This window comes from Rhinolophus ferrumequinum, chromosome 15 (assembly GCF_004115265.2).
Source record: "Rhinolophus ferrumequinum isolate MPI-CBG mRhiFer1 chromosome 15, mRhiFer1_v1.p, whole genome shotgun sequence".
In the NCBI taxonomy this organism is placed as follows: domain Eukaryota; kingdom Metazoa; phylum Chordata; class Mammalia; order Chiroptera; family Rhinolophidae; genus Rhinolophus; species Rhinolophus ferrumequinum.
Genome location: NC_046298.1, coordinates 44459142 through 44483736, shown reverse-complemented (window position 1 = coordinate 44483736; position 24595 = coordinate 44459142). Strand labels below are relative to the sequence as shown.

Here is a 24595-nt window from a genome sequence, read left to right as displayed (position 1 = left end):
AACACTGGGAGACATAACAGCCCTACCTAATACATAGAAACAAACACAGAGAGGCAGCCAAAATGAGGAAAGAATGAAATACATCCCAAATGAAAGAACAAGAGAAAACTCCAGAAAAAGAACTAAACAAAATGGAGGCAAGCAATCTACCAGATACAAAGTTAAAGAAAAAATAAAAAAGGTTATAAGGATGCCCAAGGAACTCAGAACTTCAATAAAGAGATAACAAACACAAAACAGGACATAGAAATCATAAAAAAATAATCTATCAGGGGGCTGGTCCGGTGGCTCAGGTGGTTGGAGCACTGTGCTCCTAATGCCAAGGTCATCGGTTCGATTCCCACATGGGCCATTAGCTGCACCCTCTACAGCTAAGATTGTGAACAACAGCTCTCCCTGGAGCTGGGCTGCCATGAGCAGCTGGAAGTTGGTGTGAGCTGTGGTAGGCTGCCGCGGGCTGCTGAGTGCTGCTGCAGACTGCTGAGTGCTGCCACAGACTGCTGAGTGCTGCCACGGGCTACTGTGTGCCACTGTGAGTGGCCAGCAGCCAACGTGAGTGGCTGGCAGCCAGCGTGAGTTGCCATGAGCTGCTATGTGCTGCTGCGTGCTAATGTGTGCTGCCAGGAGCAGCCGGTGGCCAGCGTGAGTGGCTGGCAGTCAGTGAGAGCTGCTGTGAGCTGCTGTGAGCAGCCGACCGATGACTGGCGACCGCCTGCCTCAGCCAGGGGGAGGGCAAGGCTCATAATACCAGCATGGGCCAGGGAGCTGTGTCTTACACAATTAGGCTGAGAAACAACAGCTTGAACTGGAGTTGCGGGGGGCAAAAGACGGGGGTGGGGAATAACCAGTCAGAAGAGAAGTATACAATAACTGAAATAAAGAATGCACTAGAAGGAATCACCACCAGACTAGATGAAGCAGAGGACTGAATCAGCGATTTGGATGACAAAGTAGCAGAAACCACCCAATTAGAATAGCAAAAAGAAAAAAAATCAAAAAAATAAAATACATAAAGTTTAAAAGACCTCTGGGACAACATTAAGCATAACAACATTCACATCATAGGGGCACCAGAAGAAGACAGAAAGCAAGGGATTGAGAATCTATTTGAAGAAATAATGACTGAAAACTTTCCTAACCTGGTGAAGGAACTAGACATACAAAACCAGGAAGCACAGAGTCCCAAACAGGATGAACCCAAATAGGCCCACATCAAGACACATTATCATTAAAATGGCAAAGGTTAAAGACAAAGAGAGAATCCTAAAAGCAGCAAGAGAAAAGCAACTAGTAACTTATAAGGGAGTTCCCATAAGACTATTAGCTGATTTCTCATCAGGAACTTTGCAGGCCACAAGGGATTGGCATGAAGTATTCAAAGTGATGGGAAAAAAGGACCTACAACCAAGACTACTCTACCCAACAAGGCTATCATTTAAAATGGAAGGACAGATCAAGAGCTTTCCAGATAAGAAAAAGCTAAAGGAGCTCATCCCCAGCAAATCAGTATTACAAGGAATGTTAGAGGGACTTAAGATGGAAAAAAATATATAAAAAGATGGATAATAAAATGGCAATAACTACATATCTATCAACAGTTGCTTTCAATGTAAATGGATTAAATGCTCAAATCAAAAACACAGGGTGGCTGAATGGATAAGAAAACAAAACCCTTACATATGCTACCTACAGGAGACTCACTTCAGATTGAAAAACACACAGAGACTGAAAGTAAAGGGATGAAAAAAGTTATTTCATGAAAATAGAAACAAACAAATAAACAAAAAACTTGAGTAGCAATACTTGTACCAGACAAAATAGACTTTAAAACAAAGGGAGACAAAGAAGGACCCAGTAACCCCTCTTCAGGGTATTTATCTGAAGAAACCCAAACTGCTACTTCGAGAGGACATGTGCATCCATATGTTCATTGCAGGATTGTTTACAATGACCAAGATGTGGAGGCAGCCTGGGTGTCTGATGATGGAAGAATGGATAAAGAGGAGGTGGTACATATATATAGTGGAATATTGCTCAGCCAAGGAAGGGAAAGGGTTTTTGCCGTCTGCAGTGGCATGGATGGACCTGAAGGGTTTTGTGCTGAATGAAGTATGTCAGATAGTGAAAGACAGATGTGGTGTGATTTCACTTTTATGTGGAATCTGAAGAACAAAATAAACAAACAAAACAGAAAAAGACTCACAGATACATAGAACATTTTGATGGTTGCCAGATGGGAGGGGGATTGAGGGGGCGGGTGAAAAACAGGAAGGGATTACGAAGTACAAATCGGTTGTTACAAAGTAGTTATGGGATGTAGCATAAGGATTATAGTCAATAGAATTGTAATAACTATGTATGGTATCAGATGGATACTAGATTTATCGGGGTGATAGATGGAAGGGGGTTGGGGGGCCAGGTGGAAAAGGTCTTGAAAGGATTAAGAAGTACAAATTGGTAGTTACAAAATAATCATAGGGATGTAAAGCATAGGAGATATAGTCAACAATATGGTAATAACTGTATAGGGCCAGGTGGATACTAGACTAGTCAGGGGGATCACTTCTTAAATTATATAAATGTCTAACCATAGGGGGAACACCTGAAATTAATATAAAATAATATTGAATGTCAACTGTAACTGAAAAATTAGAAAGGGGAGGAATCAGTGAAGGGCAATAAGATGTCCAGATTTCCAGGTATAAAAAAATAAGTCATGAGAACGTAATGCACAGCATAGGGAATGTAGTCAATAATATTGCGATAGCTATGTACGGTGTCAGATGGTTGCTGGCCTTATGGTGATCACTTCTTTAGGTCTATAAATGTTGAATAACTATGGTGTACCTCTGAAAGTAATATAATGTTATATGTTAACTATATTTTTAATAAAAATCTTTAAAAAAACACACTGATAATAACAAGCGCTAGAAAGGATACAAAGAAACTGGCACTCTCCATGCACTGCTGGACATGCAAAATGCAAATGGTGCAACCACTTAGGAAAACAGTTGGGCAGTTTCATATATAAAGTTATACATATAACTTTATGTAAAGTTACACACTTACCTATTATACAACCCAGCCATTCTAATCTTAGGTATTTACCCAAAAGAAACAACAACATATGTCCAACACCCGCAGTTCTCTCAAATCCAATCTGGGTTCAAGTGTCAGCCCCCTTGCTTTGTCTGTTTGCTGCACAGGGAGCAACCAAATCCACGTTAGGTTTTTTGTTTTGTTTTGTTTTTAAGGAGTGCACAGCTCACAGCAGCCCATGTGGGGATCGAACTGGCAACCATGGTGCTATTAGCACCACGCGCCAACCAACTGAGCTGCCCGGCCACCCCCATTTTAGGCTTTGGTTGCAGCTTTGAGCAGCATTGATAGCTCCATCTGCTCCAGGCCCACCTGTCCTTTTAACTTATCAGTTCCTTAGCGCTTCGTCACAAAGCATGGGCATTCCTGAGTCCTCAATCCCCCCTCCCACCTCCTTTTCTCTGACGACCTGCAACCTCTATCTGGAGTTTTCTTTTTGTACAAAATGCACCTCTCTTTCAAATGACCTGCTAGCTTGCAGTTTTCATAACTTACATATTCTTCTACTGATGGTCACTCCCCCTGCCCCACATCTGAGATCTGGAGCAGACATCTTGGGGGTCCTTGCTGGATCCCAAGCTAGTGGATGCCACAACCATCCCACATCCTCAGCAGCCCTTCCAGAGGAGCCAAGACTAGCACATCATGGCTATGCAGCCCGCTCTTGGTTAATGGACACTCAGTCACTCGCCTTGCTGGTGGCCTGTCATCACTCATAAGAAGGACTATCTTCCACCTTCGTAATGACCCAGTTAAACTCTGTGTGGCTTCCCAAAACATGGCACCAGGACAGGTGGAGAATTTTCCTTTGTGGTCACCAACTGTCATGCAAAGGGTTCAGGGTACCCACCACTAGGGCTATGAAATGAAGTGAAATAGGTTCATGGAGGGAAAACATACAAGCAGGGATGATTTAAAATATAAACTTATAGCAGTATTGTAGGGTAATTCATGAAGAGTCCCCAGCCTCCCCTTCAATTAAGGGACCTTTGGTTTCCAAATTGGTTTATGTGTGGAAATGAAGTGAGAGGTTGTCATTCTCTACTTTGATGACTCATGTCAGATTTCTATTCACCAGATGTGAGTTTTCCTATTATATAGATATTTTAACAGAAATAAATTAATACAAGGATCTCAGAAAACTGGGAGAGGAGTAGAAAGAAACAGATAGCACAGAAATAGTAACTGCAGGAAGATATCATCCCCGGGATTGGGGAGACAAAGGTTAAGAGATTAGTTAGCAGAACCTAAACTCTTGGAGCAGTGCCCCTGTGGAACTGAAACCCAGACTAGAAAAGAGGGCTGCCTGTATGGAGTTGGTGTGACTGGGCATAAAACGAAACTGGTTCTGGGAGCTAGGGGGAGAAAGCTCAAAGCAGCTACCGACTCCTGCAGTCACAGGAAGCTCTGTTCTGGGGCGAGGCTCAGGAACAGGAAGCAAATATAAAGGAGTAAGTCCCCTCTTCCTCCACGTCCCGTCACGGGTCTCCCTCTAGCGCCCTCTTTAGGCAGAGCCTAATAGGAAGCCAGCTGGCAAAGCTGAAATGCTTGGGGAGTCACAGCCCCAGCATCACACAACAAAATATAGAAGGATAAACCAGCGTGCTGAGTAAATTCCTAGGGCTTTGTAGCTATTGACATTTCCAAATACAAATTAGTGCTTTCCAAGGGCTTTGGATGCAGACTGCCCAGATTTCTACTCAAACTCGGCCACTTTCTAGTTATGTGACCTGACCTCATGTGAGTCACTTATCTGTGCCTCAGTTTTCCTATCTGCAAAATGGAGACATCAGTACTTATTTTATATGGTTGTCATATAAGCCATATTTTTACTGTGTGTGAAGCATTTAACCCAATGCCAGACTCATAACACCCTGTATGTGTATTTGGGTTAGTGAGAACTAATTCAGCACCTTCCAGAGAAATCTGGTTGCCACAGAACACTTGGCAATGTTTCAAAGCTACTCTGTACCCAAAGTGGCAGATAGTTGGATGTCCTCCAAATTGGAGAAAGGATGTTTTGGTTTTGATTTTTGGATGTGTTGGTTGTTGGTAGCTTTTGCTATTTAACTAATAATTGCTGTCAGTTCAGCCTTGTCATTACCAGTTTAGTTTGTTATGGGTTGTTTAGTTAAACTGCATATATAATGATGTATATTTGCTTCAATTCCATGCATGCATGGCCTGTAATTTTCCACTAATTAGACTTTTTAAAGACACATATGCAGTTATCTATTCAAATTTGCATCACGTGTTCCCCTGTTGCCAAAGCAGATGTACGCCCACCCATCCCCTCTCCAAGAAATAATTTGCTTTTATCACTGAGTTCTTTTCCCACTGTAATGTAGGAACTAGGGGGATACAGATGGTTGGGGTTCTTATCTCACTGAAGTGAGAGCCCTCAAAACATGCAGACAAGAGGGGCTGGGCCTGAGCCAGACAGAAATAGTGGGGCTGAAAGGAGGAAACAGACCCCAAGATATCTGAAATACAACAGCAAACCAATGAAGGACCCCAAACCTACTCCCCAGCTCCAGCCCCCATCCCAAAAGGATCTAAACACCCATCAGTTCCCCAAGAATCAAGCATCCGGACCCTACTCCTCTCAAATGGCTTTATTTCCCCAGTGTGGGGAGCAGCAAGTGGAGTCTGTGGTCCCTGTACCCCCAGGACCCTGCTGCCTTCTCCCGCACAGCGGGCTGTGGCTCTAGAGGCTGATCCTCCTGGAGTGGAGCTGATTCTGGGAGGGGCTGGCCCTTCTGTGGTTAGCATGGATGACACTCCCTGCGGTGATCCCAATACGCAGCAGCCCAGGTAGGTGGTAGCCCATGGAGTGGGGCCCACCTCAAGGACAAGGCCACCAGGTAGGTGCAGGGGTTCAGGACCAGTTAGGCCTTACTCTGGGAGCAAACACTCCCCATGGGGGTTCCTCCTTGCAGTCCATCAGCAGGGCTCAGTCTGTAGGAAAGAGAGAAGATGGAACAGGTGGGCATAAAGAGGAGGACAGAAAAAATGGGACACTGGCAAAAAGGAGGAGAAAGACCCATGAAAAGCCCAAAGGAGACCAAGGGAGTGAACCAGGGACAAAGAAAGGGCAGCGAAAAGAAAAACAGCGATATGAGAAAAGAGACCTGGAAAGCTGAGATACAAAAGTAAATAGTGACAGAGGCCGGAAATAAACACAGGTAGACCCCACACACTGACCTTTGGGCCCAGGATGTGTTGGAGGTGGGGGGCTCCCTGGGGGAAGCAACGCAGAACGGCTCAGGGCTTCGGCCACCCAGCCCAGGACACGGCTACAGTGCTGCACCTGGAGAGCAGGGGGGACATCAAGGGATCAGATGTAAACCCCCGTTGTCCCCCACCCAGCCACGCCTCCCAGCCTAGCCCAGGGTCCTCACCTCTTGCTCCAGTCCTTTCAGACGCTGCTCGTACTCGCGTATCTGTCTTATCTGCTTCAACGCCGTGTCCACCCTGGGCACCCAGGGCTTTCAGAGCGGTGCCAGCAGCCCACCAGCCTCACCTCCCTCGGAAGCCCCGCCCCCGGAGCTCCGCCTTCCTCCCTAGCATTTCAGGATCCCACCCCCTCAGACTCCGCCTCTAGTCCAATGCTTTGCAAGCCCCGCCCATTCTCCACCCAGTCTTTGACACAGGATGCACCCCTGAGGCCAAAAACCCCACCCCAGGCCAGGCCCTGCCCTCACTTCTGCGAAGTGCGCTTCAGACGCTCCGAGTCGCTTTCCCGCTTGTCCCTCGCGCGCGCCAGCAGGAAATTCTCCTTCCGCACCGACTCCCACGTCAACAGCTCCCTCTCAGTTTCCTTAGGGAGGTGGACCCCTGAAGGACAAGATCAGGACAGAGTCAAAGGGTCTGCCGGTCCTCGGGCACGCCCTCTACCAGATCCAGCCTCCCCACCCAAAACCCTGAGGGCACTCTCCCAGAACACGCCCCCTGACAGCCTAAGCCCTGCCCACTAAGGCTTCCGGGCATCCTCCCCAGCCTATCCTGCCCTTCCCTCTCTCCAGGTCCTGCCCCTTGTGTTTTCGGCCAAAACCCGCTCTCACGAAAATGCTGGTTGCCCGGGGAGGATGGCGAGCGGGCCCTGCGCTTGCTCAATCCCCGGATGAGAAGGTGCACGTGCGAGATGATGATGAGGGGTGGGGCCAGCACAGGCCTAGAGTGAAATTCCCGGATGAGGCTGTAGCGCTGCGCCTTCCAATAGAGGTCGCTGTTGCCCTGTACTTTGCCAAAGGTGTAGCTGTGGGGACCAGAGGTCACCAGAGGTCAAAACCCAGCCAGGGTTGGTGGATCAAGATTAAAAGTCAGGCAGTATGTTTGGAGGCCAAGGCAGCAGGCAGATGTCAGGATCAATAAAGTCAGAGGTGCAATGAGCAGTTAGGTTAGGAGGGCCAAAGGTCAGATATCAGAGATCAAGTTGGAGATGGTGTCATGAATTAGGGTAGAGGTTGGAGACCGGTTCAAAAGTCAGCCTGGACACAAATAACTAAAATCGGAAGCAAAAATGGGGACGTTACTACCAACTCTACGGAAATAAAAAGGATTATAAGAGAATACTAGGATCAAGGGTATGTTAACAAAATAGATAACCTAGATGAAATGGGAAAATTCCTAGAAACACAAATTACCTAAACTGACTCAAGAAGAAATAGAAAATCTCAAAAGACCTGGAAGAAGTAAAGAGATCACTAATTGAAAATGTCCCAAAACAACAACAAAAAGCCTAGGACTAGATGGCTTCACTGATGAATTCTACCATATATCTTAAAAGGAACTAACACCAATACTTCTCAAACTCTTCCAAAAAACTGAACAGGAGAGAATACTTTCTAACTCATTGTATGAAGCCAGCATTACCATATCAATATCCCAAGAAAAGAAAATTACAGATCAATATCCTTTATGAATATACATGCAAAAATCCTCAGCAAAATACTAGCAAACCCAATTCAGCAGCACATTAAAAGAATTGTACACCATGACCAAGTGGGATTTATCCCAGGAATGCAAGGGTGGTTCAACATACAAAAACCAACCAATGTAATACACTATGTTAACAGAACAAAGGAAAAAAAACAAAAACATGACCATCTCAATCGACACAAAGACACACAAAAGACAGCTGAAAAAACCCAACACCCTTTCATGATTAAAAAACAAACAAAACATCTCAGAAAAGTAAAAGTAAGAAAACTTCCTCAACGTGATAAAGGTACTTATGAAAAACCCAGAGCTGACATCATATTTAATGAAGAAAAACTAAAAGCTTTCTCCTAAGATCAGGAACAAGACAAGGATGCCCACTTTCAACACTGCTATTCATCACTACTGAAAATTCTGACCAGAGCAATTAGACAAGAAAAAGACAAAAGGCATCCAAAATGGAAATGAAGTCAAATTATCTCTTTTCACAGATGACATGATCCTATATATAGAAAATCCCAGAGAATCACAAGGAAGCTAGAGCTAATATGTGAATTTAGCAAAGCTGCAGGATACAACATCAACAAAAATCAATTGTGTTTCTATACACCTGCAATGAATAATCCGAAAAGGAAATTAAGAAAGCAATTCCATTTATAATAGACTCTAAAAAAATAAAGCACCTAGGAATAACCAAGAAGGTGAAAGATTTGTATACTGAAAATTACAAAACAATGCTGAAAGAAATGTAAAACAGCACCTAAATAAATGGAAAGACAGCCTGTGTTCATGAATGTGAAGACTTAACATTTGCAAGATGTCAATACTACCCAAAGCAATCTACAAATTTAATTGCAATCCCTATCTAAATTCCAACAGCCTGTTTTGTAGAAATGGAAAAGCTAATCCTCAAATTTATATGAAATTGCAAGAGGTCCTGAATAGCCAAAACAATCTTGAAAAAGAACAAACGGGGAAATGGGGAGTTATTGCTTGCTTAATGGGCACACACTTTCTGTTTGCAGTGATGAAAATGTTTTGGAAATACTGTTGATGGTTGTATAACATTATGAATGTAATTAATGCCACAGAATTATACACTTAAAATGGCAAATTTTATGTTATATGTATTTTGCCACAATAAAAAAAGTTTTTAAACATTCAGCCTGGGCTCAAGGGAGAAGATCAGAGTCCAAAGTCTAAGTCAAGAGCAGAGTCCAGCTGGGTCTGGGGACAAGCCAGCTCTGGATTTGAGTCAGAATCCAGGAATTCAACATAGAATTGATTAGGCTGGGATCAAGAGTCATGCTGGGGTCAAGGGTCATGCTGGGTGACATCAAATCAGAGAGGGCAGGGCCTCACCTGAACATGGCAATGAGCAGATTGACCAGCACGATGTTGGCCACGAGCAGGAAGATGACGAGGAGGAGCACCACCAGCCAGTTGGCATAAAGTGAGACGCAGGCGCCCGCTTGGGGTCCGGATGGGCGTGCCCAGAAGCCCAGCTCCGATGAACAGTTGACATGCTCCATGAGGGCCACTGTGAAGGGAGACTCAGAAATGAGGCCAGAAAGACATTGATCCAGAGGGGCATGGGGGAGCAGAGACCCAAAGACAGGGAGGCAGAATCCCAGAAAATGAGGGGGACAGAGACTCAAAGAGACACAGGAGAGGTCAGAGACCCAGAGACAGGGGACAGAGACACAGAGAGAGAAGAGGACAGAGTCCCATAGGGATGAAAGGGTGGGGGACTTGCTCAGAGACCCAGAGAGACAGAGACAGAGACTTAGAGAGAAAGGTACAGAGACCCAGAGATGGGGGACAGGGAGGAGGGACTCAGAAGGAGGGTGTTAAGCCTTCACCCCTCCTTACCGTCCATGTCCTCCTGAGGGATTTGCCCAAAGATCTGAAGGTAGGGCCGGTAGAAGACGCGGCGCAGGATTTTCGGGAGGTCCTGATCCTGGGGCCTAAGGAGCCCCTCCGTGGCCACCCCGTAGGCAACCAGCCACACCCCGAGGAAGAAGAGGAAGAAGAATACGTCCTTCATCTGCCGGACAGGAAAATGAGACCAAATTTGGCCCTGCCTTTCCTAGCTCTGACCACGCCCCTTCCTCCAAAGCCCCACCTCCTTCCTTGACTGGCCACCTGTGAGTCCACACCTCCCTGACCCCGCCCCTTCCCTTCTCTGGCCCCACCTACTCAGGCCTTGCCCCCCTCACCATCTTGTTCACGATGACGATCTTGGGTCCCAACTGTTTGTTGACCGTGAAGATGTGCAATAGGCGCAGCGTGAAGACCATGAAGTCGAGGCAGAAGACAGTGCGGCCTAGTTCATATAGACCTGGAATCAGCCTGGGATATGAGGAAACACGACAGGGGTCACTCAAAGATCACAGGGTGCAAAGGAAAACCCACATCTTCTGAGCACCAGGCTTCAGATGAGGCTGTGGCCTCCCCAGGGCCAGAACCTGGACGCTCGGATTCACCCGAGGAGTATTCAGATTTCACAGTGCCAACTGGGCCCGGCAGGGTGTTGGTACTCATTAAATAATGGCTGCATGAACAATGGTCTTAGTAAAACGTTGGGAGGTCCCTGTAATAATCATGTTGGAAAAGCTGTTGGAATATTTGTCCAACCTATAAAAGGCAAAATATAGAGTTCTAGCAAACCAGTAATTAGAAGACAAATGACCTAACTGAAAAGAGGATAAAGGCCAACACACAATTCCCAGAGGAAGGCTAAATGGCCAATCACATCAGCAATCTCTCTGGAGAAGATAAAAATTATATACCTATTTTGCATTATCGTGTACTTAAACTCTGGATGGATTTAAAACCTAGAGTAAAAAGGCACAGCATTAAAATTTTAAAAAGAAAATAAGGAATTTCTTCATGAAGTTGAGATAGGATAAGATGTCATATAAGAAAAAATGTCTTATCTACAGGATACAGAATCACAATAAAGGAAATGATTGATGAATTTGACTGCTTTGCAATATAATTTTTCTGTGCATCAAAAGATAATGTAAAGAACAGAGAAAGGTAAAAAGTTATGCCAAAAATGCATAGTCTAAATCTGATTATGAGGGAACATCAAACAAACCAAATGGGGCAAATTCTACAAAATACCTGGCCTGGACTGTGCAAATGTGTTAAGGTCATAAAAACTAAAGAAGAACTGCCCCAGATTGGAGAAGATTAAGGAGATGTGAAAATGAAAGGCAACACGGGATCCTGGACCAGCAAGAGGACATCAGTGCGACAATTGGTGAAATTTGATTAAGATTTCCTGGTTTTGATAATGCCAGATGTTAACATTTGGAGGATCTGTTTGGAAGGTGTACAGGAATTCTTTGTACTGTTTTTGCAACATTTTTATAAGTTTTGGGTTATTTCAGAATGAAAAGTTACAGAATAAAAGAATGTCTAAGATAACATACAAAAGTAAAAAGACAAGCTGCAGACTGTGAGAAAATACTTAGAACAAAACTACCACTGATTAGGGTCCAGAGTTTAAGGAGAGCACTTACCAAAAAATACACATATACAAGAGATCAATGAACATAATAAATTTTTAAAAGTAGTAGCAAAGGTTATGAAAAGACAACTAACAGAAGTACTTGTGGCTATTAACTATGAAAAGATGTCCAACTTAACTAGTAGTCTGGGATGCATAAATTTCAAAAGGAAAGGTCATTTTTGCCCATCAGGTTGGCAAAAAAAAATGTAAAAGTTAAACTGAGAGCTATAAAATTTTAAAGATTGAAAACATCAGTTATTGTCAAGCATGTCCGCAAGGGGGCACTCTCTTACCCTGATGGTGGGCTTGTAAATGGGTGAAGTTATTTTACAAGGAAATCTATCGGCGTTAAGAACATATGTACCCTTCAACCAACAAAGTTTAAACCTAGGATGTAAACTTTTATTACTTTGAAATAATAAAAAAATTAGAAACAACCAAATGTCCATCTGGAAGGGATTGACAAAACAAAATGATTCATCCATGCAATTCTGGAGATCACTGGAAATTTCGCTGTTGTAAGCCGAGATCTTTGGACTTTTTTTCTCCATGCAATAATTCTTCCAATCCCTAGAAAACGGTGAGCTTGACAAAATGTCTAAAACACCACTGGTATTCATAGAGCATGGCAGCACATGGCCTTAACCCTATTATCTCAAAAGATACCTTATACAAATACAAGAAATAAAGAGAAGCATAGTGTTCTGCAAAACTCTCCTATCTTGATGTTGGAATAAGTTATTCATGTCATATTACTTGGTAGCATTTCTAACACAACATGGAAGAAGCACATGCCTCTCAGTGTGTCAACTAAGAAAAGAGCAGGGGGTATTGATGTCAACCATCCAGATTATAAAAAGGGGTGTCAGGTCCCTTCATCCATTGTAAATAGTCACTAGGTTGTGCCCACAAAGTTCTTTGTCTGCTCTTCTCAAAAGGAGTAGTGTCCTAACTGCTAGGACTTTATAAAAAAGAAAAAAATAAGGAAAAAGCAGAGTACTGCACCCAGAGTAGCTAGTATCTGATTATAACTTCATGTTATCTTGAGTGGAAAATGAAAGAGACTTTGTGGACAGACTTTTGGCCTAATTCCTATATCTTGAAGTTCAGAATTTTTGTCTCACTGCCTTTTGAAAAGAATTCATTCATTCATGAAATTCTGGCAAGGAGATGTCTGTCTTGTCTGATCTTTACCCAACAATGGCTAAAACCCCTTCTTCTGGAATCTGATGCAACATTTTCAAGGAATACAGTATATGGAAAGAATGTCAGGACATATTGTAGGAAAAAAAAGAAAAAGTTGCAGAAGAATACATAAAATATAACGTCATTTGTGTATAAAAGAAGTATGTGTATCTATCTATGTCAATGCATAGAACAAGAACAGGCAGGATGTGCACCAAACTGCTGATGGAGGTAACTGCTGAGAAAATGAGGACTCTTGAAAAGACTGAGGAAAATCATTGGTTTCTGTTCTATGTCCTTCTTCATTTGCTTAACCTAGTTTAATGGGGATATATTTCTGCACTTATTTGGCAACAGACTATATTTCAAAGATGCATTAAGTTGTTGAGTAATGAGATAGCTGTGACTTGAAGAGAGAGGCAGCACAAGCCACACTCAGAGTACCATTAGTGGTGATCTCAGGACATTAGGGGAACACAAAGGCAGGACCCTGAGCCTGGGAAAGATAAAGGAAGTCTTCCAGAGACAGAGACAACAAAGCTGAGGCCTAAAGGAAGCATAGGAGTTGGCTGGGCCAAAGAGAGGAGGGAAAAGTGTCTCAGGAAGGGTGCCAAGACCCAAAGACAAGACAATTTATCCCCAAGGACATTTTGATATACACTGTGCCCTCTCTCTGGGTACCACATAATATGAGCTAGAAACTATGGAAGAAATGAACTAATATTATACAGCCCAGTCTTGGCAACAGAAAATATTTGAGGGGAATTCCTCACAATTTGTTTTTTTATAAATTAGCTAAGACATAGCAGAAACAGTCAGGGTTTTTATGGACTAAAAAATTGACACAAGGGCCGGCCCGGTGGCTCAGGTGGTTGGAGCTCCATGCTCCTAACTCCGAAGCCTGCCGGTTTGATTCCCACATGGGCCAGTGGGCTCTCAACCACAAGGTTGCCAGTTCAATTCCTCGAGTCCCGCAAGGGATGGTGGGCAGCGCCCCTGCAACTAAGATTGAACACGGCACCTGGAGCCGAGCTGCCGCTGAGCTCCCGGATGGCTCAGTTGGTTAGAGCACATCCTCTCAACCACAAGGTTGCCAGTTCGAATCCCTCAAGGGATGGTGGGGTGTGCCCCCTGCAACTAGCAACAGCAACTGAACCTGGAGCTGAGCTGCACCCTCCACAACTAAGACCGAAAGGACAACAACTTGACTTGGAAAAAATCCTGGAAGTACACAATGTTCTCCAATAAAGTCCTGTTCCCCTTCCCCAATCTTTAAAAAAAAAAAAAAAATTGACACAACATTTAAGCCTCCCTGAAGAAATTTGAATCTATGCCATTTGACTCAGAAACACTGGACATAAAGAAATAAAAGCCACAAAGTAAAATTCACACAGAGAGATTCTAGATTTTGGCCAAATTCAATATAGACAATAACAAGAATGTTGTAAAACTTAACCCAAATAACAGTTAACCACGTTGAAATAATTTCAGAAACTGAAACTGAAAATAATTGAAGCTAGTTTTATTGCCCTACACATAAAATTGATCAAGGAAGTCTCAAGCAACTGGAAAATATTTCCTTGATAAGAATTCGTCAGTACTGATAAAATTCTGATCACAAATATAATTAAACAGATTCAAAACATTTAGGATCAAGGTCAAAGCCCCTGCCCCCGTGATGAAGGAACTGCATGTAGCTTTCAGAGAGGCTGGAGTGTAGATGAAAAAAAGAGAAAGAAATCAGGAGACAGCCCTGCAGAGAAGGGCGGGCCTAGACCAGGCAGGGTCCCAGTAGGTGCGGGGAAAGACAGGGACTGGTCAGATGTGGGTGTAGAAAGACCCTTGTGGGGATGGATTGGAGAGAAGAACCTGGAGTCTAGAAGACTGGGGCGAGGATCCAGGTGGGAGAGGCTGCAATGGAGATGGAGAGATGGATAAAACAGAGAATCAGGGGGCAGGAAGACAGGGCTTGGGACTTTCAGCTGTGGAGGAAGAGAAGGAAGGAGGTGAGGGTGGCGACCAGCATCTGGCCTGGTGTCTAGGGGGAGAAACTAAACTCAGCCGGGACTGTGATGCTGAAAAGGGCCAGGTTTGGGAGCTCAGAAAAACATCCAGTAGCTTCCAGATCTAGAATAAACAGAGACTGAGGTGGTGGGGTTCTTACTTTAATCCTATCATCCCCGAAGCCAGATATCCATGTGTGAGCAAATTGCTTCTAGGCCATCTTTATGCCGTACTTTCAATCCATAAGGGGTTTTTGTTTTTTAAGAATAACTGGAGCTAGTTTTAGCCTCTATGGGGCCAGGGGTTTGAAGGCTCCAGGGACACTCACCGGCAGCCCACGCCCAGGAGGAAGCAGGCGAGGGCCACTAGGTCGCACTGGTTCCAGGTATCCGTGAGGTAGAGGTGCAGCCGGTGGCGCAGCGGGGCCTGGGAGGCACCTGGCCCGCGACCCCCAGTGGCCAGGCTGCCCCAGTCGCCCCCTAGGCCTTGGCGGAACTCCTCGCAGAGCAGGGTGAAGGCCCAGAAATACAGCAGCAGCTCCAGGGCACCAGGTGGCGTGGGCTGGAAGTCAATGAGCAGCACCCGGGCGAAGAGCAGCAGGAAAAGGAGGTAGCTGACCACGTTGCCCATGAAGGCCGTCACTGGTGCCCCCCAGAACTGTGGCCAGCGGCTCACACGTGGGGAACACCTCCCACGGCTGGACTGACTCATCACCCCCAAGGGCATCTTCTCAGCGGGGTCTGCTGGCCTGGGGGAGAGAGAAAGAGAAAATGGAGGAAGGTTCAAGCTGACCTCTGAACCTGACCTTCACCATTATCATGAACTCTAACCTTTCACATAACCTCCTCCACCACTAACTTCTGACCCTGCCTGACCTGAAACTAAATCTGAAGTCCATCGTCTCCTAGACTTTTGACCCCTGTATGTAACCTCTGCACTCTGAAATCTCCTAACCATTAAAATGACTGACCTTCCACCTATGACTTCCTCCACCCTTCTGACCCCTGACCCCCAGACTGACCTCGGACCCTTGCCTGGCTTTTGACTCCTGAATCCCTCTTCTTTCACCTTCACAACCTCTGACTCTCTATGTCTGATCTTGGACCATCTACTTGACCTTTGACCCTCAAATATGGTGTCTGACCCCCTCACTTTCATCACCTAAGCTCCCCAGATTTGACAACTCAGTTCCTGAATATTATCCTCTGACTCACAGATTCTGAGATCCGATTATCCATCCCATTTTTCTATACTGTAACTCTTTCTTTCCCGTATCTGACTGTACAGCCATATTTGGCTTCTGAATTCTGACCTTCTTGGCCGACTCATATTTCTCACCCTTCTCACCTAAGTCCCGATCCTGTGTCTCAATTTCATCCTGACTCTTATTTCTGACCTCAAATTAGAAATGCTGAAATGAATAATACTACTAATAATATATTCAGAGAGCTAACAAACTTGTTTGGAGAAGCGTCCTGTCTTTATGAACCAAGCAGAAAATAACCCAGAAGTGGAAACCCAAATATCCATCGACTGATAAGTGGATAAATAAAATGTGGTTTCTCTAGACAGTGGAATATTATTCAGCAATCAAAAGCAATGAAGCTCTGATAAAGGCTACAATGGGGATAAATCTTGAAAACATGATGCTAAATAAACAAAGCCAGTCATAAAAGATCACATAGTGTATGCCTCTGTTTATATAAAATGCCCAAAACAGGCAAATCCATAGAGACAGAAAGTGGATTAATGGTTGTGTGGGGCTCTGGGGAGAAGGCAGTAGGGAATGACTGTTAATGGGTGCAAAGTTTCTTGCTACATGAAAATAGTTTATGATTAAATGTGGTGATGACTTTACAACTCTGTAAATATACTAAAAACCGTTGAATTGTAAACCTTAAATGGGTGAACTGAATAGTATGTGAATTATCTCAATAGAGCTGTTCTAAAGAAAATAAGCAGAAAGAACAGTAAACACTAAAGTGAGAGACCCAGAGCACAAGCTCCCTAATGACAAGGCGCATGGCCCTTGTATTTCCCATTTCACCCTCTGCAGGGTCCTGGGAATAAGGACATGTGGCATCCCAACAACTGCCATCTTGAATCACCCACAGCCAGATCACACGCAGATTCCTGGGCCCATGTCCAAGCTTCCCTGAGAGAGGAGCCAGGGATCTATCCTTTTACAAAGCCCTCCATGGAGGTGGCTCTCCACATTTGCTAAGAGCACAGATTCAGGCATAAGGAGATCTTGGGTTCAAATCTCAGCTCTACCGTTTACCAGTCACATGCTCTGAGGTGAGTGATTTAAGGCTGCAACAATTTCATCTGTAAAATGGAGATAATAGACCCTATTGCGTAGGGTTGTTGAGAGAATTAAATGAACTGATTTCCCAAAGGACTTAGCACCATGGCTGCCCATTGTAAGCGTTCTATCACATCAGCTTTTGTCACTAGCATCATCACCCTCATACGGTACGGAAGTTGGGAAATCACTAGGCAAGGACATCACTGTTGACCCTGACATAGAGGCCTTCTATCCAGCCTTTTTCAGTGGTGCAAGCTTGGTTCTTAGTTTTCTATCTTGACAAACATTTTACATTCTTTGTGCATTGTCTCAGGAAAAACATCTGTACATATATATTTAAATTTGACTTGTTTCACATGGTGTGTTTCACATGGTATGTTTCACTGGGTTTTACAGACTTCTGGAAGTCTGATCATGTTCCTAACAGTTCCCAGAAACACTTTTATTTCTGGGATATTAGGGGGCAAGGGCTAAAGTAGAAATGAGGGCTGCAAAGATGGTATAAATGTGGGCAGCTTCCTCTGTTTCTCTATAACCGTAGATTTAGATGCTGCTTAACACACACACACACTCCATTCAAGAAAGTAAGTAAGAGATGTATTCATAATAGTAGTAGTAAATATAATCCCCATTAATTGAGCACTTACTATGTGCCAGGCACTATGTTATACATTTTATATACACTGTCTCCATTAATCTTCTCAACAGCTCCATCAGGCATTGTGGTATATCGTATTACTGTTCACCAAATACTTTGGTTTCCTCCCAGTGGGAGAATTAGGAGCTACAGACTCACTATATGACTTGCTTTTGCCAATGAAATGTAGGCAAAAGTGACACCTGTCACTTCCATGTGGAGGCTTTCAAAGCCAGTACCCGGTTCACCACGTCTCTTTTCCCTCTGCCGCGAGACCAGCAACAGCTCAGCTACCAGGTGCTCACTCATCACAAAGTGACCACGTGGCGTAGAGCCTCAGCCAACCCACAAATGGAGTGTAAGTGAGAACTAAACCTTTGTTGTTGCCAGATGTTTTGTTATTGCAGCATTACTCAACCTAACCTGACTAACACAGGGACAACCTTCTATGTGCCTTCTGTTTAGAAAAGAAAACTGGGGCTCAAAGGTGAAGTCACTTCCAAAGTCAAATTCAGGATGTGAACCCAGGTCTGCCTGAGTTAGAGCCAAGTCCCACAGTACCTGCACACTGCAGAATTATCAGAAGATTGATAAATACTCTACTTCATTTGCTTAGGCCTGATTTTGAAAATGCCTTTCATGGGTCCCATGGCATAGAGAGTAGGAGCAAAAGTCCTGGAGTCAGAAAAAACAAAAATGGGCGAAACATCCCTAAATGAACTAAATCCACCCAATTCCATTTGCTATATCGAGATGTACATGTAGCATGAAGCAAATTGATTTCCAGTGAGGAACTCCTTGGTGGCAGAACCAAAGCTTGAACCAAGTCCTGAGCTTGGTATTTGGGAAACTTCCTCAGTATCTTCAGTGGATGCATGAAACCATTACCTCCTGAAGCCCCACTGCTCCCCTCTGGCCTTGCTCCCCGTACCTGGTGCTCCTGCAGCTGCCCAGGGTGCCCCACCTCACTCGTACCTGGTGGTTCACTCACCTGGCAGGCCCCTCCCCATTGAGTCCCCCATCCATGTCAAATGCCAGGTCCTTCTGTGTGGACTCCTCATCTGGCCTCCTGGCATGGCAAAAAGCACAGAGTGAGAAATGGGGGGAAGAGAGAGTGGGAGAGGAATTCTAAAGAGCTATCCAACTTCTTCACCCAGAGACATGGCACAGAGACAGAGAGGTGCCCCCTAGAGTCACCCCAAAGGGACTTCCCCCAGAACCATGACAGAGGGCAGAGGAATTGACCCTACAGATACAGAGAGTCCCCCTTCCCCCGCAAAAGCTCAACTCCCAGAACATGCCCTCAGTCTGGGGGAGGGAAAGAGAGTGAACAAAGGGGGAAACACCGGACATATCGAGTAGAAAGGTGGCCAGAAGTGAACAGGAGGAGAAACTGAGAACCCCCCCTCCTGCCAATGTAACCGCAGGGGACTGACCTGAAGGTGATGAGGTCGGTGTAGATGAGAGGAGGGCAAAAGAAGGCGAGAACCAGGGCCCAGATGGGGGTGGTGCTGTCCATCTCCCCCCACCACTTCTGTGTCAGCAGAGACTGTGGAGGTGAGGAGGGTTAGGAAGGAGCCTGAATCTCCCCCGCAACCCCCTCCTAAAGATTCCAGGCAAGAATTGGGGCACATCTCCAGAGCACAGAGCAAGTACTCAATGTGGGGACCATAACTATCGGGGTAGGGGAAAGATGGCAAAGGTGAGGATCACCTGTCCCAAGTTTTAGCTGGTAGAGTTAAACAGCCAACATTTATTAACACAATATGCCAGATACTGGGTTAAGCCCTTTACGTACATTAGGTCACCTAACCCTCACATCAGCCCAGGAAGACAGGACTGATATTTTTACCCTTTTCACAGATGGGGCACAAAGAGTTTAAGGAAGGGGCACAAAATGGAATCCCTGAGTTGAATCACTATTCAAAGCAAAGAACTCTAGGTAATTATTTGAAACGATAATCAAATCATTCCAACAGCTGAGGCTAGGACTTCCTGCTGGGATAAGCAGGACTTCCCGTTGGATAGGCAGAACTTCCTGTACTGTGGGTGGGACTCTCTGTGCCCTGTCAGATTTAGATTAAGGATACTGAGAAAGTTCAAAATTTCAGGGTGGGCAGGGTGGGAGAGACTATGGGGGCAAGCAGGGCTCCCAAGGGAGAGGAATTCTTACAGGAAGGGTGGGATTTCCTAAACCAGAGTTGGTCGATGTCCAAAACACTAGGTAATTGTCTGGTGAAGTCACTCTAATTGTTGAGACCTGGAACTAGGGGATCTCTTAAGGAACCGGATCTCTTAAGGACTTCCTATGGGTGAGAGTTAGGACTTCCTACTAGAGTTATCTGGAATTCCTGGACCTGGAGGCCAAGTGTTTGGGAAGGTGGGCTTTGCTGTGGGAAGATTGGCTTTTCTATGGTGAAGGGAGGAGCTTCTTACGGGAAGAGCAGCCTTTCTGGAAGAGGGCTGAGACTTTCTGGAGGGGTGATCTCCAGGGGAAGGGTTGGTCGAGACCATGGACTGCCTACAATGGCAGGGACTTATTCTCCACTCCCAGAGTCCAGGGAGGACAGTGTGGGATATTAGTGTCTCAGGTGCTCACCTGTACCCCATCCTGAGCAAAGAAGGCACGGGCATCAGCCTGCATGGCAAGCTGGAAGCAGGTGGCGTCCCCCCAGAATGGGCACCGTCGGAGGAGTAAGCGGGCAGCCCGGTCCTCACTGTTGCGATAGCATTCGCCAAAGAGGTCTGGGGGCAGCGGATTTGTGTGAGAGGTAGAGAAATGAGTAGGAAGACAGTGTGAAGGGAGAGATGAGGGGATTGAAGGGAAAGGGGCGAGGTTATGAGAGGAGTGGGGAGAGGTACACACCCACTTCATGGCAGCCCTCTGTCCCTGCCCCCAGGCACGCAGGCCCCACGCACCAACACCCAGCCCTTCAAACTTGGTTGCCAGGTCCTTCCTCCGTGCTGCCTCCTCAGCCTCAGATTCCAGGCGTGCCAGCACTCGGAGCAACAAACAGGCCCCAAGAGCTGAGGCCACGGCATTGGAGCCCTGAAGAGACAAAAAGAGTTGTCATGGATAGGGTCAGATTTTGGATTGAGATTCACGGAAGAGAAAGCCTATGATTAAGGAAAGGGACATAGACTGAAGTCATAAATTAATCATGGTCAACAGAGGCCAAAGATAAAGATGGGTCTGGAATAAAATAGACATCAGGTGAAACTGTCAAAAGTCAGGTCGTTTAGAGATGAGGGGGTGGGCTGGAGTTAGAATGACCTCAGAGGTTATAGACAGGTCAAGAAGCAGTCACCTAAAATGGCAGAGTAGACAACTTCAAAACTCCATCCCTCCACAAAAGCAACAAAGAAGTTGGCAAAAACTGTCAGAATCCATTTTTTCAATGTTTTAGAATCTAATCTAAAACTTACAACAAATAGGAAAATGTTTAATAAAGAAAGAAACTGCTAAATTTTAGTAAAAGAGCACTGTGATGTTTTAACTAACCTGCATACCATCGCCAACTCCCCAGTTCAGTGGCAGCCTTGAAGGGGTGGGTTTTTGATACCAGAGGGAGCAATTCAGATATTACTCCTAAATAATTGTGGTTGTGTATGTGGACCTCACTGGTGGCTCCCTGAAGAAACAGCTCAAGGGCTTGCCTTTGTTCCACTGTTCTTGGAGCTTCCCCAGGGCAGAAGTGGCTTCCCAAGTGGTGTTTGAAAGAATTGAAAATTAAAAGTGTTATCCTCAGCTATCTGAGGCAAAGAATAGCATCCTAGGCTAGTAATAGATATACTAAACAGCTTGGGAGGGAAGTGGCTAGGGAAGGAGATACTTGGGGGAATAAGGGGTATGAAAAGCTGCTATGTGTACCAAGGAATCTAGAAGGCTACATGCATGACCAAGATTGGATGCATGCTCAAGAGATATCCAATTTTTTCACCCAGTAACAGAGAGGTGCCCCCTAGAGTCACCCCAAAGGGACCTTCCCCCAGAGCCATGACAGAGGGCAGAGGAATTGATCCTACAGATACAGGAGCCCCCCCAAAAGCTCAACTCCCAGAACATGCCCTCAGTCTAAGGGAGGGGAAGAGAGTGAACAAAGGGGGAAACACTGGACAGAAACACTTCTCAGAAAAGACTGAAGAAAGCCCTAATCTTTCACTTCTGGATGATCTTTAGGTAGCAAAAGCAGGAAGTGACAGCTAGGGTAGAATTGTAAACAGCCTGCCTAAGTGTTGCAAGACAACTCCAACACAGAGCAAATCTGCAAACTGGGAGGCTTTTGAGTGTTTTCCCTGCAAGCATTTAAGGAAATCTCTGTCAAGTCACTAGTTGACCACTAAGCTAACAGAACAGGGATTTCAGTGGCCACAGATGACAAAGAATACAGACTTTACAAAAATAGCTTAGAAAAGTCACTAAATAAACACCCACAACAAACCACAACAAGAAGCAAAAGCAGACCCTGGAGGAAGGGGTAAGTTGATTTCCAGAGTTGCCACATTATAATATTCAAAACGTCCAGTTTTCAAGAAAAAAATATGAGTCATGCAAAGAAACAAGAAAGTATGGCCCATTCACAAGAAAAAATAAACTAATAGAAACTGAGGAAGCTCAGACAATGGACTTACTAGACAAAGATTTTAAATCAACTGTTTCAAATATGCTCAAAAAGCTAAAGGAAATCATGGGCAAAGAACTAAAGTAAGTCAAGAGAATGACGTATCACCAAACAGAGGATCTGACAAAAGAGAGAGAAATTACTAAAAGTAACCAAATAGAAATTCTGGAGCTGAAGAGTGCAATAACTGAAATGAAAAATTTACTAGACAGGCCCAACAACAGCTTTGAGGAGGCAGAAGAAAGAATTTGTGAACCCGAAGATAGGTCAATTGAGATTATCCAATTTAACGTGCAGAAAGAAAAAAAGAATGAAGAAAAATTATCAGGCCCTAAGAGATCTGTGGGACATCATCAAACATACCAATATATGCATAATGGGAGTCTCAAAAGAGAGGACAGAGAGAAAGAAACAGAAAGAATATTTGAAGATATAATGGCCTAAAATTTCCCAAATTTAATGAAAGATATGAATTTACACTCCAAGAAGATCACGGAACTCCAAATAGGAAAATTCAAAGAGATCCACACTTTGAATTATGAGAAACATTATTTGAGAAACATTATAATCAAATTGTTTGAAGTCAAAAACAAAGAGGAAATCTTGAGAACAGCAAGAGAGAAGTGACTCTCAAGTCACACATAAGGAATCTCAATAAAATTAACATGTAGGATTAAATAATTATAATATATATATATAATAATTATAAAACTCTTAGAAGGTAACATAGGGATAAAATTTCATGACCTTGGATTTTGCAATAACAAAAGTATAAGCAACCAAAGGAAAAAAGAGACAAGCTGGACTTCATCAAAATTTAAAACTTTGCTCATCAAAGGATACTACCAACAGAGTGAAAAGACAACCCACAGAAGGTAGAAAATATCTGCAAATCATAATCTAATAAGCAATTAATATCCAAAACATGTAAAGAACTCTCATACTTCAACAACAAAAAGACAAACAACCAAATTTAAAAATGGTCAAAGGACTTAAACAGACATTTCTCTAAAGACATATAGATAACCAATAAGCATGTGAAAAGATGCTCAGTATCACTAATCATAAACAAAATGCAAATTAAAACCTCAGTGACATACCACTTCACACTCGTTAGGACGGCAATTATCAAAAGCAAACAAATAGAAAATAAGTGTTGGTGAAGTGTTGGTGAAGATGTGCAAAAACTGGAACCCTTGTGCACTGCTGGTGGAAATGTAAAACGGTAAAGCCACTGTACAAAACAGCATGGCGGTTCCTCAAAAAAATTACACCTAGAATTACCATGTGATCTAGTTATTCCACTCTTAGGTATGTACTCAAAACAACTGAAAGCAGGGATTGAAACAAATATTTGTATACCAATGCTCATGATAGTATTAAATAGTAACAATATTGAAAAGGTCAAGACAGCCTATGTGTCCATCAACACATGAATGGATACATAAAATGTAATATACCATACAATGGAATATTATTCAGCCTTAAAAAGGAAGGACATTCTGATATACACTATAACATGGAGAACCACGAGAACACTATGCTCAGTGAAAAAAGTCAAATGAAAAAGGACACATATTATATGATTCCATTTACATACAATATCCAAAATTGGCAAATCCATAGAGACAGGAACACATTAGTGGTTACCAGGGGCTGGGGGATGACGGGAAGGGAAGTGACTGCTTAATGATTATGGGGTTTCCTTTCGAGGTGATGAAAGTGTTCTGAAACTAGGTAGAGGTGGTGGTTGCACACCATTGTGAGTGTACTCAAGGCTACTGAATTGTACAGTTTTACATGATTTAAATGGTTCATTTTATATGAAACGAATTTTATCTCAATGAAAAAAAGTCCATACTTAACACATGACCCAATAGGCTGAAAACAACCCAAGGCTTAAGAAGTCCTTTCAAGATATTTCTATGGCATAAAAATAAGCTCTATTTTAGATCCTATTCAAACCCCATAACTTTTTCTTTTTAACTTCACACACAAACTTCTCAAATGTGTCCCAACACCTCTATCCCATCTGCTGTAGTCCAGGCCTTCATCTGGGCTGCTTGAAGGACCCCAGCTTTACCTTCTTACTTGACTTCCGTGACTTCTAGTTTTGTCCCCTTCTACATTGCAATTACAACAATGTGACTTCCAGTTTTGTCCCCTTCTACATTGCAGTTACAACAATGTATCTAAATTGCAAATGTACCAATGTTTAAATGACTCCCCATCGACTACAGTATAACGTCTAACTTCTTCGTACAGACAACCATTTGGAA

General features: G+C 44.1%; 1 protein-coding gene across 5 annotated transcripts in view; it reads right to left on the bottom strand.

Annotated features, from left to right (window-relative positions):
* Positions 1–5683: 5683 nt before the first annotated feature.
* Positions 5684–24595, bottom strand: part of TRPM4 (transient receptor potential cation channel subfamily M member 4) — a 35448-nt gene continuing 16536 nt past the window's right edge. For 4 of the 5 annotated variants that reach the window (XM_033128836.1, XM_033128838.1, XM_033128837.1 and 1 more), the window contains 13 exons: positions 20614–20743; positions 20294–20439; positions 19131–19243; positions 18686–18763; positions 15078–15497; positions 10260–10392; positions 9913–10087; positions 9403–9580; positions 7164–7357; positions 6804–6936; positions 6501–6573; positions 6304–6409; positions 5684–6057 (listed from right to left, as the gene is read on the bottom strand). In XM_033128836.1, coding sequence (XP_032984727.1) covers positions 6053–6057; positions 6304–6409; positions 6501–6573; positions 6804–6936; positions 7164–7357; positions 9403–9580; positions 9913–10087; positions 10260–10392; positions 15078–15497; positions 18686–18763; positions 19131–19243; positions 20294–20439; positions 20614–20743 — 1884 coding nt within the window. In that variant the 3' untranslated portion in view covers positions 5684–6052. The remainder of the gene's footprint in view (positions 6058–6303; positions 6410–6500; positions 6574–6803; positions 6937–7163; positions 7358–9402; positions 9581–9912; positions 10088–10259; positions 10393–15077; positions 15498–18685; positions 18764–19130; positions 19244–20293; positions 20440–20613; positions 20744–24595) is intronic. The other variant, XM_033128840.1, reaches the window with a different exon arrangement.